The sequence below is a fragment of the Miniopterus schreibersii genome, assembly GCF_964146895.1.
Source record: "Miniopterus schreibersii genome assembly, chromosome: 8".
In the NCBI taxonomy this organism is placed as follows: Eukaryota; Metazoa; Chordata; class Mammalia; order Chiroptera; family Miniopteridae; genus Miniopterus; species Miniopterus schreibersii.
Window position 1 is genome coordinate 27,922,392 of NC_138109.1, and position 16,548 is coordinate 27,938,939.

Consider the following 16,548-nt stretch of genomic DNA (forward strand, 5'->3'; position numbering starts at 1 on the left):
CTAGTGATTCTGAAATTGGTCTTTGTCCTTGACAGAGGGTCTCACTTTACTGGGCCCAGATCCAGCTATTTAGTGTGCTCATGGCCCTTCTCCAAGAATCAGTTAAACTCTCAAACACTAACTTTTACATTAGAGGACACTACCAAGAGCACAGAGTATGTGTGTGGGGGGGCGGCCCAGGGAATTTAAGACATGCTTGGCCTTTAAAGCAAAGATCTCATTGCGCTTAGGTAGTTTCCCCCATAAAATTGACTGGGTTATACATTAGCTCAGATAGCACATTCTACCCTGGAACTTTGTAAAAACTCAGCATATATCTGACCTGGCCTTTTCATCATATGGAAGTAAATTTAGCACATCTAGACCTTGTTCCAACTGTAATGTGAGTACTGGGCAGTAATTACTACTCGCTGCTCCTCTCTAAGATGATTATCTCTCTATTTAGATTCCTGGCAGTTAGGGTTTAGGACTAAATCTCCCCTTCTCGCCTGGCTGGGCATGGCTCAGTGGTTGAGCTGACCTAGGTTGAGCTGGACCTAGGATCCAGGAGATTACTGGTCAGGGCATTTGCCCGGGTTGTGGGCTCGATCCCCAGTATGGGGCATGCAGGAGGCAGCCGATCAGTGACTCTCTCTCATCATTGATGTTTCAACTGTCTCTTTCCCCCTCTCCCTTCCTCTCTGAAATCAATAAAGATATATTTAAAAAACAAACAAACAAAGAATTAAATCATCCCTTCTCAAGTGGCTAGGGAAAGCCATCATTGATTGAGGACATCATTAGACCTTTCGGCCTGCCTGGGTCTGTGGACTCTAGCTTTGACTTAATATCTGTAAAATGCTCAGTTACCATCATCATAAATGTTAGCTATCATTATTATCTCTCCTCAAATCACTGCAAAAAACCCAGGTGGATATCATTATATGTATCTACCATTATATTATGCAGATAGTTTCACTGTCCTAAATATTCTCTGTGCTCTGCCTACTCATCCTTCCTTTGCCCAAGCCTTCGCAACCACTAATCTTTTCACCGTCTCTATAGTTTTGCCTTTTCCAGAATGCCATATAGTAGTTGGAATCATATAGTATAGTATAGCCTTTTCGGGTTGGTTTATTTCACTTATTAATATGCATTCCTCCATGTCTTATCATGGCTTCATAGTTCATTTTCTTTTCAGCACTGTATAATATTCCATTGTCTGGATGTAACAGTTTATCCACTCACCTAGTAAAGGATATCTTGATGACTTCTAAGTTTTGGAAATTATGAAGAAAGCTGATGTAAACATCTATGTGCCGATTTTTGTGTGGACTTAATTTTCAGTACAATTGGGAAAATACCAAGGAACATGATTGCTGGATCATATGGTTAAGGTTATGTTTAGTTTTGAAAGAAACTGCTAAATAGTCTTCCAAAGTGACTGTACCATTTTATATTACTACCAGCAACAAATGAGCATTCCTGTTGTTCTACATCTTCACCTGCATTTGGTGCTGCCAGTGTTTTGGAATTTGGCCATTCTGATAGGTTTGTAGTGGTATCTGCTTGTTTCAATTTACATATCTCTAATGATGTTGGACATCTTTTCATATGCTTACTTGCCATCTGTTTTTTTTATTTTTTAAAATTATTTATTAGTTTTAGAAAGAGAGAGAGAAGGAAACATCGATTTGTTGTTACATTATTTACTTATGCATTCATTGGTTGCTCCTTGTATGTGCCCTGACCTGAGATCAAACCCTCATCCTTGGTGTGGGATGTCCACACATTGGAATGACGCTTTAACCAACTGACAACTGAGCTACCAGCTAGGGCTATGTATACCATCTTTGCAGCTATTTTCCTGTTAGTGTTAATTATATGGGACATATGTATGTTCTATTAATCCCTAGCTTTACTGTGAGCACCTGGAAGATTCCTCATATTCTACCCTCTAACCAGTACCACACCTGGTCCTTGGAAGGCCAGTCATTGTAGGAAAGTCATGTCCAGGATTTCCTTGAGGTTTTAGCTGAGTAATTTTGGGAACCAATAAAGGGCATCTACCGTTACATGTCAAGGATCAAATTGAGGATATGTGTTAGTCCGTGAGGTGACACTATTGAAAAGAGTAGAGATTTTTTTTTTAAGGCCTTGATAATTCTAAGGAGGCCTTATCCTTGTTAAGTCTTGGCTAACAAAACGACGACTCCAAATCACTTCTCTTGCACCATGGTGGCTTGTGCTAGCCAGGAGATAGAAATAGATCATAGGACATAGGCCTGATCATAGGACATAGGCCTAGATCCACAGAATGGAAAATCCGGAGTTGGTACTAGGTTGAGAGCAGATCTGCTTCAAAGGTTGTGCACTGAGGGTCCCAGTTAAGGGGATGAGTGAAAGCTGAAAATGACTCTTCCTAATTAGTTCTCCCAAAGAGAGTGCCTTTATATAATTGATACAGAGTTGCTACATAGGATTGTTGGGCATTGTTTGAGAGACTGGTTTTTCCTGGATCGTTACAGAAAAACATTAAGTGCTCCCAGACTCTGTTGGATGGAGATAATGGGAAACAATTGGGCAGCTTCATGGCACCTTGGGACATCTATATCCTTTACAGGAAACAGACTGTCGAGTTGAGCACAGAAATGAGAATGTGGACAGGGACTGGCTGAGTGGTCAGCACATCATGGAGGATGGCCTTTTGAATAGAGACACATTGTAGCTTCTGCCAGCTAGGGACTCTTGATAACCAGCCCCCAGCTGGAAGTTAGACCAGAGAAGCATAGCAGGCTTAGGTTGGAGAACTGTTGTGACTAGTGCAAAGGGAAGCACACAGTTCTGTTCAAAGCTTCTGAGCTGTAGTTAGCAAGTTACAGGGGACTTGTAATTAATGTGAAAATTAATAAGGAGATGCGGGTAATTCCTACACCGTGAGGAGGTTGAGCATGCTTTGCAAACTTGGGGGCCTTGTGTATGGGCTATTTTAAAGAACGCTGCTATCCTAAGTCCTCACCTGAGAACTTCAGTTTCCTTGAAGCACACATATTTCTGGGTTAGCCCCTTGGATGCAGTGTGCAGAGATATATGTGCAAGAGGCTTTTGGACCAGGAGTGCTGTTGCCCTTTGAGAAATGTTTGAGCATTTGGCCATTCCATCTGTAGTGAATGAGTTCTTCAAGCCTTTGGAAAGTTGGGTTAACTCAACTAGGCATATTGGAACCCGAGGTGTTCCTAGGAGGGCAGGAAATTGGCAAGTTGCTGCTGGATCTAGAATGGATGTCTGGGAGACAGCGATGTCTAAAGACAACTAGGGTACAAGGGAGAAACCTCTGGGCCGCCACACTTTTACAGAGAGAGAATCATTAAACTAATGGCGGGCCTGAAAAAATAACCATATGTGCTAATTGCCAATGCTAGGGGAAGATTTCTTCCCTAAAGGTTTTCTCAACCCCCCTCAGAAGCAAACCTCACAAAATGTTTATTTTCCTTTCCCCATCCGCAGGTAACAGTCCTTTGGACAGCCCCCGGAATTTCTCTCCAAATGCACCTGCTCACTTTTCCTTTGTTCCTGCCCGTAGGTAAGTTGATAGAAAAACCTCCTATGTGACTAGCATGTGTGGCACTTGCACGAACGTCAGTTAATGTCAGCTTCCTCCTTTGAGGCACTGCTCTTCCAAGTGTGTTACCTTGGGCTACCAACCACCAAAATTCTTTCCTTGCTTTCCTCACCTGGGTTCAAGTTTTGCTTTCTATATGTTCTAGGTATTTGCATTTGAATGTTTGAATGGGCAAGTAGATATTAGGTATGGATTTATTTTTATAATTCTAAGCACAAGTCCCTGGTTTCCTGAAGAGTGTGTTCCAAAACATTAATTATACTCTCTATTGAGAGCTATTCCTAGCATGATCAATGAGAAAGACAATGGGCTCTTTTCTCAGGAGGACCCACAGTTCTGTGTTTACTCCTCTAACTCAGCCAGTTCCAAGGAGCTGGAAGAGGCCTTATATGCCTCCTCTCCTTGGGGATAAAGAGACTACCGCATCTTCACTTACCCTCCCATTCATTTAGAAAGATTTGGTGCATTACTGAGCCATCCTTATATTCCTCCTCACATTTCAAGTCTCTGGAACTGATGTAAATTTATCTCTGGCACATGGTAGCAATCCTGACAGCTCAGCCCATTGCCAGGTGTTACCTGGTTTCTGGAGAAATACTAAGCTGACAGAAATGAGTCCATCCCATCTACATACCAAGGCTCCATATACAAATAATTTACTTTTCAGAACATTTTCTAAAATTATTTCTTGGCAAAGTTCATGTTCTTTGATTTTATTTTTTACTTTAAAAATATTCTTGGTTAGAATCAGTCTCTGACATGAAGACCTCCAGAAAAGCTTAGCTTCAGATTTGGAAAAATAACCATGTGTGTTAAACAGGTTTAATGAATAGAGAATGATGTATACAACTTGACCCAGAATTTTATACTTAGAATACTTTTAAAAGAGATAACAGAAAAAGAGCAGATTCCTTGAAATAGCATTAACTCACCACTCAAAGGACAACTCAGAAGCAACCTACCCCCTTCCTCTTTAGGAGTTTGTGTATCTGAAAAGACATGGATGGTTGGGAGAAGCTTGATGCCTGACTTGGGTTCCCCTTCTGACCCAGTTGCCTTATTCTGAACAAATATTATCTGAGTATAGCTCAAGGACTCATCTCTCCTATCCTGTGTAACTTCTAATTAGTTAACCGAGGATCCAGGTAGGAACACTTAACAGTAGAGGAATGTGCTATATTGGTGCATTTGTTTTCCAGCCCAGCTGGAAAGTCTTACTTATTCCAAACTTCCTGCCTTGACTGTGTGTGAACTGTAGCCTCAGATTAGGTATGAGCTGGGAGAGCAAGGCCTGTGACTGATCTCTGTAAATGTCATTGAGTCATTTCCCATTCATTCAGTAAATATTTACTGAGCACCTAGTATGCCTAGGCAGTATGCCGATACTTAGTTATACAGTGGTAGCAAAATCGACATAACCCCCACTTTCTTGAAACTTAGTAGAGTCTGTGTAGTCCTTATTCCCTTTGTAAGGAATGCTGTTCCCTCAGCATTCCTTAACTCATCCTTGTCTTTCACTTCTCATCTTAAATGTCAACTCCTCAGAGAGGCCTTCCTTAACCATGCACTTAAAGGAGCCCCCTCGTCCTTCTCCATCAAATCGTCCATTTTTATTTTCAAGCTAGTACTTTTCAATACCTGATATTTTCTTATTTGCTTGTTTTCTATTTCCCCTCCACCAGAATCAAAGTCCCTTTAATAGAGATTCCTTAATATGTTGCAAACCGTGTATCCTGAAATGAGCGCTCAGTCAGTGCTCTTGATGAATGGGCAATGAACAAGCAAACAGACAAACACATAGTTAAGAACTGTGACAGGTACCGTGAAGGGAAAGAGCATGATGCTGCATGAGAGTGTAGGACGGGAATGGGGCTGGAGAATCTCTACTGGTTGGTCATCATGTAAGGCCTCTCCGGAGGACTGACTTTTCAGCCAAGACCTGAAGGATAAGAAGGAGCCTGCATGCTGGGATGATGGTGCAGGCGTGCCGACCGTTCCAGGCAGGCGGAATAGCACGTTCCATTGGTGCCCTTGTACCTGCTTCATTCCCTGGGCTGTTGGAGTAGGATCAGCTATGGGGCTTTGGGTCCTAGTATTACTGCTCAGATCCAAATGGGTCTATGCTAGGTGGCATGAAGTTTGAGTCATATGCAGGGAACATGGAACCCTGGGCTGTCCCCTTATAAGGGATACTAGGAAAAGCAGCTGGGTATTGGTGGGGGTGGGGAGGAGCATTTCAACCCTGACAAACAAAGTACTTAGGAATTGTGTTTCCTAGATTACTGAGGTCAGGCTTGAGCCTTACAGGGTCATATTAGTTTGGAATATCACACACAAAAAAGATTTAATGACATGCTGAGGATAGGCCCATCAGTCCTACAATTTTATTTCAAACTACACAAGTTTCTAAACAGAAGGTTTGCCTTTACTAAGCTTGACCAAATGCCAGAGGCCAAACAGATCAGTCTCTCTGGTTCCCTTTGATTCTCACTATAATGTATGTCTTTTCACTACAGCCATGGCCACAGAGCAGACAGGTAATAGCGGATGTGATGGGGCAAGGGGCTGGGAAACTGCTATGCATGGCCAGACAAAATCATTTTGTGCTTGGTGAGAACTGGTGTGCTGAGTCTTCTCTGACTGTGGGTAGAAACATTTCACCTTTCATAACTAGCACAGAGGCCCTAAGAGAGCCCCTCTAGCTGCTGGAACCAAGGCTCGGAGCTCAGATGCTTGGAGGCAGGAATTGCTAAATAGTTGAAAGCGTCTGAGCCTAGAGACAAGTCACCCTCATTCCCACAACTTTCCTTCGTCATCCAGTGAGATGACCAGGCAGGGGAAATGAAGGCATCCTATAGTGACATTTCTTTCTGACTCTGGTGTTCCCTGCTCTTCAGTTTACAGAAAAATGGTTGTCATGCAATTGGTTTCTATTTCTAACTAAAGGAGGAAAAGTCACCTTGAAAAAGTGTACTTGATAAAGGTTTGGGAAATCCCTCCCCTAGTTAGACTAGTCCCATCTTTACTGAGCTGTTTTCCTGGAACTGATTTGCTTTCTTGTGTAGAGCTCCCAGGACCCAACAAACAGGTTAGAAAGAACATCGTTTTGAGCAGTCTCCCGGACATTCCTATGCCTCAGAGACTAGGTTCCAGCAGAGTGGCTGCCTGGGTGGCATGGAGTTTGAGTCATGTGCATGTGGCATGGAACCCTGGGCTGTCCCCTTACAGAAAGTAGTAGGAAAAGCTGCCAGGTATTGGTTAGGGTGGGGAGGAGGGCTTCAAAAGGAGAAGCCCTAGCAAGGGTGATTCTTATTTTTCATTCCTCCTCTCCCTTTCTCCCTCCACCCCTCTTAACTGTGAAGCCTGGAACAAATCACCCAAATCTGGGTGTCTTAGTGTTTTCTCTGAAGACTGAGGTTATTGAACTTAACTTATAAAGGTCTTCCATTGCTAATGTCCTGAGGTTCTGTGGGTAGCAGCAAAGAAGTTTTTCTTCAACTTCAACCAGAGCAGGCTATACCCCCAGTCTCCACAAGAACAAACACTTGTATTACCGCACATCCACAGTCCAGGAAAGAATTAATTGTTTGTGTTATTAAAGCTTCAGACCAGATACCTGCTTTTTTTTCCAAAAAAACACAACACAGCAAAGCATATTACTGTGGTTCTCTATGGTGAGAGCTTAAGGGTGCATCCCCCCAAGAGCAGCAGGAAGCCTGCCTCTAAAACCTCATGAACAGCCAAGGCTGTGCCAGTGCATTCCTGTTTCATAAGTTATTGTCACTCTTTGGCAAATATTTTCCAAGACTGGTTTTGTGGGTCCCACTGATCCTAACTAGCCTTTGACTATTAGCCATCGATTGGAGTCATGAATTCCTTTTTAGTCAGAGATGTCTGTCTTTACAGTGGAAAACACAATAGGCCATGTAGGAGAGAGACAAGAGAGCATGTCCTGGACTAAGCAGTGCTGTCTTAAGACAAGGAAGTGAACCAACTGCCCAAAACAATGCTGATGGAAAGACAGGCAGGTCCTAAGCCTAGGGTGGGGTCCCATAGAAACTGCCTAATAGTCTTTTCTTACATAGGACTGATGGACGGCGCTGGTCTTTGGCCTCTTTGCCTTCTTCCGGCTATGGAACCAACACTCCTAGCTCTACTGTCTCAGTAAGTAGCCAAATCCGTGGCTGTACTTCCTTCATCCTTAGGAAACACTTCCCTGAGTTATTGGTCTCTGTCCCTACAGTGTTACAAAGTGGTTCTCAACTTTTCCTCTAAAGCCAAACACAAAGAGGTTGCTTAGGGATGAGGTTGAATGGGGTAGAGGCTGGTGGCCCTTTACAGCCATAGCCAGATCCATTTAAAAATAAAAATGCCTGCCCTGGCTGGTGTGACTCAGTTGGTAGAAGTCACCAATTCATACCCCAGGCAAGGCACTTGCCCAGGTTGTGGGCTCTATCCCCAGTAGGGGACATGCAGGAGGCAGCTGATCCATGTTTTTCTCTCTCCCCCTCTCCCTTCTTCTCTCTCTAAAATTCATAAAAAACATATTTAAAACAAACAAACAATTTAATTTAATTAAATACAAATAAAAAGCCTTTGGAAAGAATTAGTCAGCATGCTCTCTGGGCATCATTTATTCCTAGTGGAATCAGAGGAGGGCTTGAAGAAGGAGTTTTGCTAATGAGGCCAGGCAGTAGGGCTCCTAAGCATGGTTCCCCACTAAGAGCAGATAACCCCTTAGATGTCCCAAAGGCCTGATAAACCCTCCTCCTCCTTTTTTGCTTTTTCCTTTCAAAAAAGAAGGGAAGGATAATTATTATTTGATATTTAAATTTGATGTGTCTCAGCAAAAAAAGCTGGGTCCATCTCTAAAATTTCTTAATTATGTTTCTTTTAGATAACTTTTTAGCCTAAAACACAACAGATGTCCTAATTGCTACTATGCACAATTAATCCTAAAATGAGTCTTCCTCATTAAGCAACTCTTAATTGAAGTCACGATGACAGGGTTGGCAAATTTTTTTTTGTAAAGGGCCAAGTAGTAAGTATTTTAGGCTTTGCAGGCCATGTAAAATCAGGCCACAGACTGGATGACCTTTTCTCCTTGTCTTCCACCATTCTTCAGGTCTTCTCAGTTTGTCTATGTTCAGGAATGCCAAGCAGGTAAAAGGAGTATCACTTCCTCCCTTGACGTTGATATTACTCTTAAATTAATCTAAAGATCTCATTGGTCTTTTGGCAGCTGTTAAGCTTCAGACCTTTCCTTATTAAACACCCCTTTCCCCATAATCTTTTACTTAAACAGATTATAAAAAATGAAAGTTGCCTGGCCAATTGTGGCTCAGCAGTTGAGCATCGACCTAGGATCCAGGAGATCGTGGTTTGATTCCTGCTCAGGGCACATGCCAGGGTTGCGGGCTCAATCCCCAGTCAGGGGCCTGCAGGAGGCAGCCGATCAATAACTCTCTTATCATTGATGTTTTTATCTCTCTCTCTCCCTCTTCCTTTCCTCTCTCTGAAATCAATAAAGATATATTTAAAAAAACACACTGATAAAGTATCCCAATAAAATAAATTAGAGCAATGGGTTGAGTCTATTAAAATTTACTAAAGAGAATATATACATATTTAATATATATGACTCCTACCTTGGGTCTAAAAGAATAATCCGTTGCCTCCCGCATGCGCCCTGACCAGGAATTAAACCCACCACCTTTTGGTGTACTGGACGATGCTCCAGCCAACTGAGCCACGCTGGCCAGGGCCAGTGTTTTCAGGTCAAATCTTATCTTTTAGAAATCTAAAAGTAATCCAGATCTAAAAGTCATTTTCTTCCCTACTAGATTTTTTTTGCCTACTGATGTCCCTAGAGTTTGGGCACAGCCTTCATAGCCTCAGCAAAGCCAATTGTCCTCTGGATAACAGCCAAAAGGAAACATTGCTGAACTGCCCCAAGGGCTCTGCCAAGGTTGTGGAAGGAAAACTTAAGGGAATATCATTTATAGCCTGGGTGTACAAATTTCCTAAGCCAGAAAGCATGATTTATTAATTACTTGCCATTCCAACTAGCCAGAAGCTTCACTGAGGGCAAAGGCTCCATGTAGAAGAATTTTTTTTTTTAATTAAATATATCTTTATTGATTTCAGAGAGAGGAAAGAAGAGCGAGAGAGAGAGATAGAAACATCAATGATGAGAGAGTCATTGATCAAGCCCGCAACCCAGGCATGTGCCCTGACCGGGAATCAAACCCCGATTGCCTGGATCCTAGGTCAACGCTCAACCTCTGAGCCACGCCCGGCCAGGCTAGAAGAATTTTTTGAAGATTTTTTTTCTGCTTCTGTAATTTTTATTTTTTTATTTTTTGTTGTTGACAGTATTACAGATGTCCCCAATTTTCCCCTCCTTAGCCCCCCTCCTCCCAGCCCTTGCCCCACCTCAGGCCTTCACCACATATTGCCTGTGTCCATTGGTTATGCATAGATGTATATAAGATCTTTGGTTAATCTCTTCCTGTCTCCCTAAGATTTTTTTTTTTAATTGATTTTTAGAGAGGAAAGGAGAGGGAGAGAGAGAAACATTGATCCATGTCAAACCAGTAACCTTTCAGTGCATGGGACTATGCTCAACCAACTGAGCCACACTGGCCAGGGCAGAAGAACCTGCTTTTTGCCACCTAAAGAGGTTCGCTAGCTAGTTAAGGTGCTCTCACATCACATGACAAGGTCTAACTTGCTGCAAGGCTTGGGAAGCACTCTGATGTCTTGGCTTTCTCAGGAGGCTTTCTCAGGATTGAGGGTCTGAAGGGGTAGAGATGAACAGGATCATGAACAGTGGAGGCTAAAGGCAGCAATGGAAAAAATGCCTACTTTGGGTTGACTTTGGGTTTACATTGACTGGGAAGTCCCTACCTTTTTCAGTTCTTCGTTCCTGGACTGCCCTTAGATGTGTCTTTAATGCTGTATTTTAATATTTTCCCCTCTAGTCATCATGCTCCTCACAGGAAAAGTTGCACCAGTTGCCCTTCCAGCCTACTGCTGATGAGCTGCACTTTTTGACGAAGCATTTCAGCACAGAGAGTGTACCAGACGAGGAGGGAAGGCAGTCCCCAGCCATGCGGCCCCGTTCCCGCAGCCTCAGGTGAGGGGTGCTCTGCTCACTGAGCCCCAGGACCTGTGGAGCCCAGCTTATTTGCACAGCACAGGAGTCAGCAAACTTATTCTATAAAGGGCAAGATAGTAAATAATTTAGGTCTTGTAGGCCATACAATCTCTATGTCAGCAATTTAAATCTGCTGTTGTAGTGTGAAAACATCCTCAGACATTACGTAAACTTTATTTACAAAAACAGGCAGTGGGCCAGAATTAGTCTTTGGGCCATAGTTCATCAACCCCTGGCTTAACACATTGATACAGCCTGAAGTGAAGTGAATCTCAAGCTTTCTGGCGTGGGTACAGCTCAGCTCACCACCCCTAGAGGTACCTGATGATGCTGTCAAGTGGTCCCCCTCTTTCTCCCTTTGAAAGTAGTTAGCAGTAGAAATGTACTTTAGAGTCCATTCAGTAAAAGGAGAGTAATAGTATCCATTCTGATGGTTATCTGGATGCAGATCCCAGAGGCCCATAGTTTATGAACTAAGCCAGCTAAAAAAGTTGCTGCTGAAGACCCTGTGGCTGAATCGGGAAAAAAGCCCACTTCAGAAGCAGAGTTAAATGTCCATCTGACTCTGTCTCATTTCCCTGAATGACCTGAGCTCATCAAACCAAACCTTAACAGCTGATTTATCTTAGATCTGTGAATTCCTTAGATTAATTGGCTCTTCTCAAAATGCCAGGTTAAAGGAAGAGGGTGTAAATTAAAATGAGCATGGCTTTTAAAATGAGTATGCTATTGAATTTATTGGGATGACATTGGTTAATAAAATTATATAGGTCTCAAGTGTACAGTTCTGTAGTACATCATCTGTATATTGTATTGTTTGAAAATAAGCATGACTTTAATGACTGAGCTCAGCTTCCCGAGGTCTCTGGGAAATAAATTGGCTAATATTCAGGGTGGGGACCCAGAGGAGCAGTGCTTCCCAGGAAGAATCTGCTCAGGTAATGGTGGCACTGTGAGTGTTAGGGAGTGAGCTGGGCCAGACCATAGACTAGTTTAAGTTCAGGGATTGATGAAGATGGCTGGGACTGTAGTGCAAAGGATCAAAAATACAAATGAGTGAACGTGGAGTGTGGATCCCAGTGAAGAAGACCCAGAGAGCCCTGTTCTGGGGGAGGTCACCCTAGGAAAGCCACCAGGAGACTCAGGACTGGTCTCCTCCTTTGCAGGCCTTTTCAGGCCCTGGCAGAGGTCTTGTAAAAGCCAAACTTCTTATAGGAAGGTAGCCTAGCTCCAGATGACATCATTTTGAGCTGAACAAGGTGCACTAGCAGCTCCAGGAATAAGGAAGGTTCTGGAACTCAGCACTCACTAAGGTGGGAGTGTGGGGGTACTGGGGACAGTGGGAGTGCAGGGGTTCTGGGGATGACCATCTTTTTTCTCTCAAGTTCCATGGCACTAAAATAACACAATTGTTTCTTTCTTATTTAGTCCTGGACGTTCCCCAGTTTCCTTTGACAGTGAAATAATAATGATGAATCATGTATACAAAGAAAGATTCCCCAAGGTAAGGATCCATTTTAAAGGACACTGGTAATGCCTCTGAGGATGGCTGCCTACAGCCGGCGCCAATGGGAAGACTGGGGTGAGGGATGGAGTGCTGTTTCCAGAGATAATCAAGAAGAAGAGCAGCAAGGCACCAAAAGGAGGAGAGGATACGAGCACAAGGGCTTCCAGCATGCCGGGGAGGAGGAAGGCGTAGAGAACTATGAGTTTCGGGATTGTACTTGTAGGACCTCTATTTCCCCACTCCCCAGAGGGAAATGTCAGAAAGGAATTCCACCATGTATTAGTGGGGAAGGAAGGGACTGGAGACCTTATTTCTCATCGTGCACATCACGATCTACAAGTCAGGGTTCCCCCAGAATGGGATTTGCACTGAGAGCACTTTTGTTCATGCACATTTCATGTGCAGCCCCACTGCTGGGCACCAGGGAGCACAGACAGGTATGCTGGACTGGGGAAGTTGGCCAGAGAGAGCAAGAATGTGGGAGACAGATCTCAAGAGTTGCTTACTCATATTTGCATTTGTGTTTTCAAGTCAGAAAATGCTGAGGGAGGAAAGTAGGTTACTATCCTGAGATAGTTGAGAAATAGTCTTCCCAGCTCTGCAGTTTGGCTATAAACCTCCTTGTATGTGGACCTAGGACCCTGCTTCCCATTTGCATTTCTTTTTGAACATCACATGCCTGTACTCTCTGACCTGTCCTGATGATGGGCCCTGTTCCTGCAGAGCACAGCCAGCTCTGTCTGCCAGAGCTAGGGCACTGCTGTAGGCTCCTCGTCCATGATAGCAGGGAGCGGACATCCTCAGCCTCCTCCAACCTCTGTTTAGACCTCCCTGGGTCCTAAGGTCAAGTGATAAATCAAATTTTCTCTGACTTGAAGGAGTTCCCAGTTCAGAAGGTTTAGAAACCATCAGTGTCCATTCACTAAGTGTATACGGTTGAGAGGTCCTGTAGAAGCACAGAGAAAAGAAACCCCTAGTTTGCCTGAAGGAATCAGAAACTTCCCAGAGGAGAGATGATGCTTGAAATGAGGTTAGAAGGAATAATAGTAGTTTGCCGGGCAGGCTTGGCAGAGTGAAAAAGCTACACACAGGAAACGGCATAAACAGACAGGCATGAAACAGCATACTAAAGGACAGCAAACACTCCAGTGTCCTTAGAGCAAGAGAGCATGCCCACCAAGGAGTGTGCGGAGATGGACAAGGCCAGGTGAGAGAGGAATTTGATTATAATGTTTTGACTTGCTTTGAAGGCAATCTTCTCATTTCTCCAGTCATCAGGTGCCCCAATTACAACATCAGAAAATAAGAATCACAGAGCCCATCCTTAGACTATTACTGGGTCCTTCAGGCTTAGCCTCAGCCAAGCAAGAACTAGAAGGGAAGTGTCACTTTTCCTATTTTTATTCCCAGGCCACTGCACAAATGGAAGAACGCCTGGCAGAGTTCATTTCCTCCAACACTCCGGACAGTGTGCTGCCCTTGGCAGATGGAGCCTTGAGCTTTATTCATCATCAAGTGATCGAGATGGCCCGAGATTGCCTGGATAAATCTCGAAGTGGCCTCATTACATCACAGTACTTCTACGAACTTCAAGAGAATTTAGGGAAACTTCTGCAAGATGTGAGTGTCCTTGTGCTGTGGTAGTGGATTAGTAGTTCCAAGCTAAGATTAAGGCATTAGTGGGGTTCCCAGTCTTCCCAGCCTGCTGCCACCTCCTTGCTAGTGTGCAGGACCCACCCCCAAGTGTCGTCTTGATGGACTTGGGTTCCTCCTCAGTCCCCTGCAATACTGAGAAAGCCTGTTAGATATCAGAAGATCTCGGTTCTGTGTGCCCTTTCTCCTCTAATTCCAATTACTCTACCTGAGGCACCAACATTGGTAGTATTCATAAGTATTTGACTAGGAGATTTGTAACTCAAAGCCAAAATGTGGCCCCAGTGGCGGTGGGTAGCTCTCTTCTAGTAGAAATATTGGTGTAAGCAGAGCATTCAGATTGTTTCTCCTCAGCCAAGGCAAAGTAGGCTCAAGGCTTGCACTATGGGTTTATCTATTATACTTGCAGGGTAAGAAGTTCTTTAGTGGAGACTTTAGTGTTTAGAGACTTGATCTCCCCAGTGTGAAGTCTCTGGGGGGCTAAAGGTAAAGTAACCCAGAGGTGGTCAAGACCAGAGCGGATACTGAGTTCTTAACCACTGCTCCGTGCTCCACTGCTCGCTTGCCTGTTGCCTCTCCAGTAAGGTGGGCAGATGCCTTCCCACTCAGTTCACAGTTGCCCCATGTTACACCATTAGTCCAGTTTCAGTGAGAGGAGATGCGCCCCTATCCTCAGGGCTCTTCAGGTCAGTGGAGTATTTCCCAGTGTGGACCCCGTTTCCCTCCTGGCCTTGCTCTGGTATAGACCAGCTGAGCTGAGAACCCCGGGGTAGTGATCAAACAGAGCTTCAGTGTATCAGTCTAGAAATCAGGAGCAGGGAATTTTTTTTAAAGTGTAGGAAACAGTTGAAAGGATGACTAAAGATGATCATAATTATTGCTATCAAATATTGGAAGATTTCTCACGTATAATAGGTAGCTGATTGTTCTCTGTCCCTTAAAAGGCATACTAGCCCAGTGAGCAAGAGTTACAGTGAGAAAGGTTCTGAGTTAATAGATGAGAAAGTACTTCTACAAAAATATTTTCTTCTGATTTCAAAAGAATACTTAAATCTAAACATTGTATAAACATGACCTTAGAAAACTAAAGTCTCATGAAAATCATTGGCAGCTGTTCAAGATTTGTTCCTGTTCAAGAATAACTTTCTAACAGTTCTCCAGTAGTGGAGAGGAATCAGGGATTTACGGCATCAGGTAAAGGATCAACATAGGGAGACTTCCAAGGTTGCTTGTACATCTACGGTTGATCTGAAATGCTACCTTCAGAGCCCTGCCCAAAACCTTCAGGCATTTTCCATCATCGCCCCTGGGCGTCCATTTTTTGGTGCAGTAGGAAGAGCCCTGAAAGTGGAGCCAGTGTATCTATCATCTGTTCCCTAATTTGCTAGGCCCTGGGAATGCAGAACAAGTTCAGTGCAGGTTCTAGCTCAATGAATTTGCTGGTGACTGGGGTTACAGCCCCCTCAACATGTACTTACAGTAAAACGAAGTCAGTGTGGTTGATGAGGTGAGTTCTGAACACAGAGGAGGGTGCAGTGATGCTACGTGGAGAGCTCAGGAAAAGCTGAGTCCTGATGAGTAAGTAGGAATTCACTAGGCGAGGACACAGTATAAACAGCCTCTCAGAGGTGTAAAGGAACCTGGTACATTCCAGGAGCTGCAGATAAAGTAGTTTGGCATGAGCAAAGGGAAGGGTACCTGCAGGGCAGAGTTACAGATGAATTTGAAGAGTTAGACCGGGGTGGGGAGGCAGCAGAGCTTGAAGGGCCTTGTGAGGAGCTTAGAGTTTAACATGAAGGCAGTAGGGAATCACTGGATGCTTTTAAATTGAAAAATGACATAAGATTTAGGTTTAAAATAATAAAAATTGCTATCATTTTGAATACTTAATACCACTAGACACTACATTATCTCATTTAATTATCCAACTTAATCTTCACAAGAATACTGTAAGGAAAGTACTATTATTATTCCCTAAATCTGCAGATGAGGAAAACGAAGGTTTAAGGGACTAAGTCAACCCAAGATAACTCATTTCCCTTTTTTTAATTAAATTATTTTTATTGCTAAGTTAACTGACAAATGTTAGAGAAATTCACTATTACTATTAAAAGGCAGAAAACTTGGTACATACTGTTTAGGAATTGCTGCCACTCACATAACTGTTTAGATTTTATTCGGAGGTTAACAGAAAGAGGAGGCTTGCACTTAAGCTAATGATTAACACAATGTAATACTTTAAACTAGAATTTTTAAACCACTCCAAGGTAACTCATTTCTTAAGTAACAGAGCTATACCCCAAACCCAGGTTTGACTTATTGCAGAACTTAAGATCATACATTTTCAAGCACTTAGTCAAAAAACATTGACTGACATCTGCTGTGTAAGAGGCACTATGCTAGGCTTAGCATGTGAGGGAAGAAACAAAGAAGACAGCTTTCAATTCACAGGCCCTACAGGGTAGCTGTGGAAGCACAACTAATTACAGGTAATGCGACAGGGCCTTGTGGTCGGAGCAAACAGCTGGGAGAACATAGAGAAGGGAGCAGTTACTGCTTGTTCTTGGGGGGGTGGGGGACTTAGATGAGGCTTCACAGAGTTGATATTTGAGCTAAGTCTTGAAAGAA

At 43.4% G+C, this 16,548-nt stretch overlaps 1 protein-coding gene across 8 annotated transcripts in view; it reads left to right on the top strand.

Moving 5' to 3' along the window:
* The window catches only part of MAST2 (microtubule associated serine/threonine kinase 2), a 130,376-nt gene that overhangs the window by 96,465 nt on the left and 17,363 nt on the right, over window positions 1-16,548 (top strand). For 4 of the 8 annotated variants that reach the window (XM_081144673.1, XM_081144675.1, XM_081144677.1 and 1 more), the window contains 6 exons: window positions 3,487-3,562; window positions 6,118-6,138; window positions 7,687-7,765; window positions 10,585-10,739; window positions 12,189-12,264; window positions 13,678-13,887. In XM_081144673.1, coding sequence (XP_081000799.1) covers window positions 3,487-3,562; window positions 6,118-6,138; window positions 7,687-7,765; window positions 10,585-10,739; window positions 12,189-12,264; window positions 13,678-13,887 — 617 coding nt within the window. The remainder of the gene's footprint in view (window positions 1-3,486; window positions 3,563-6,117; window positions 6,139-7,686; window positions 7,766-10,584; window positions 10,740-12,188; window positions 12,265-13,677; window positions 13,888-16,548) is intronic. The other 4 variants (XM_081144674.1, XM_081144676.1, XM_081144678.1 and 1 more) reach the window with 1 other exon arrangement.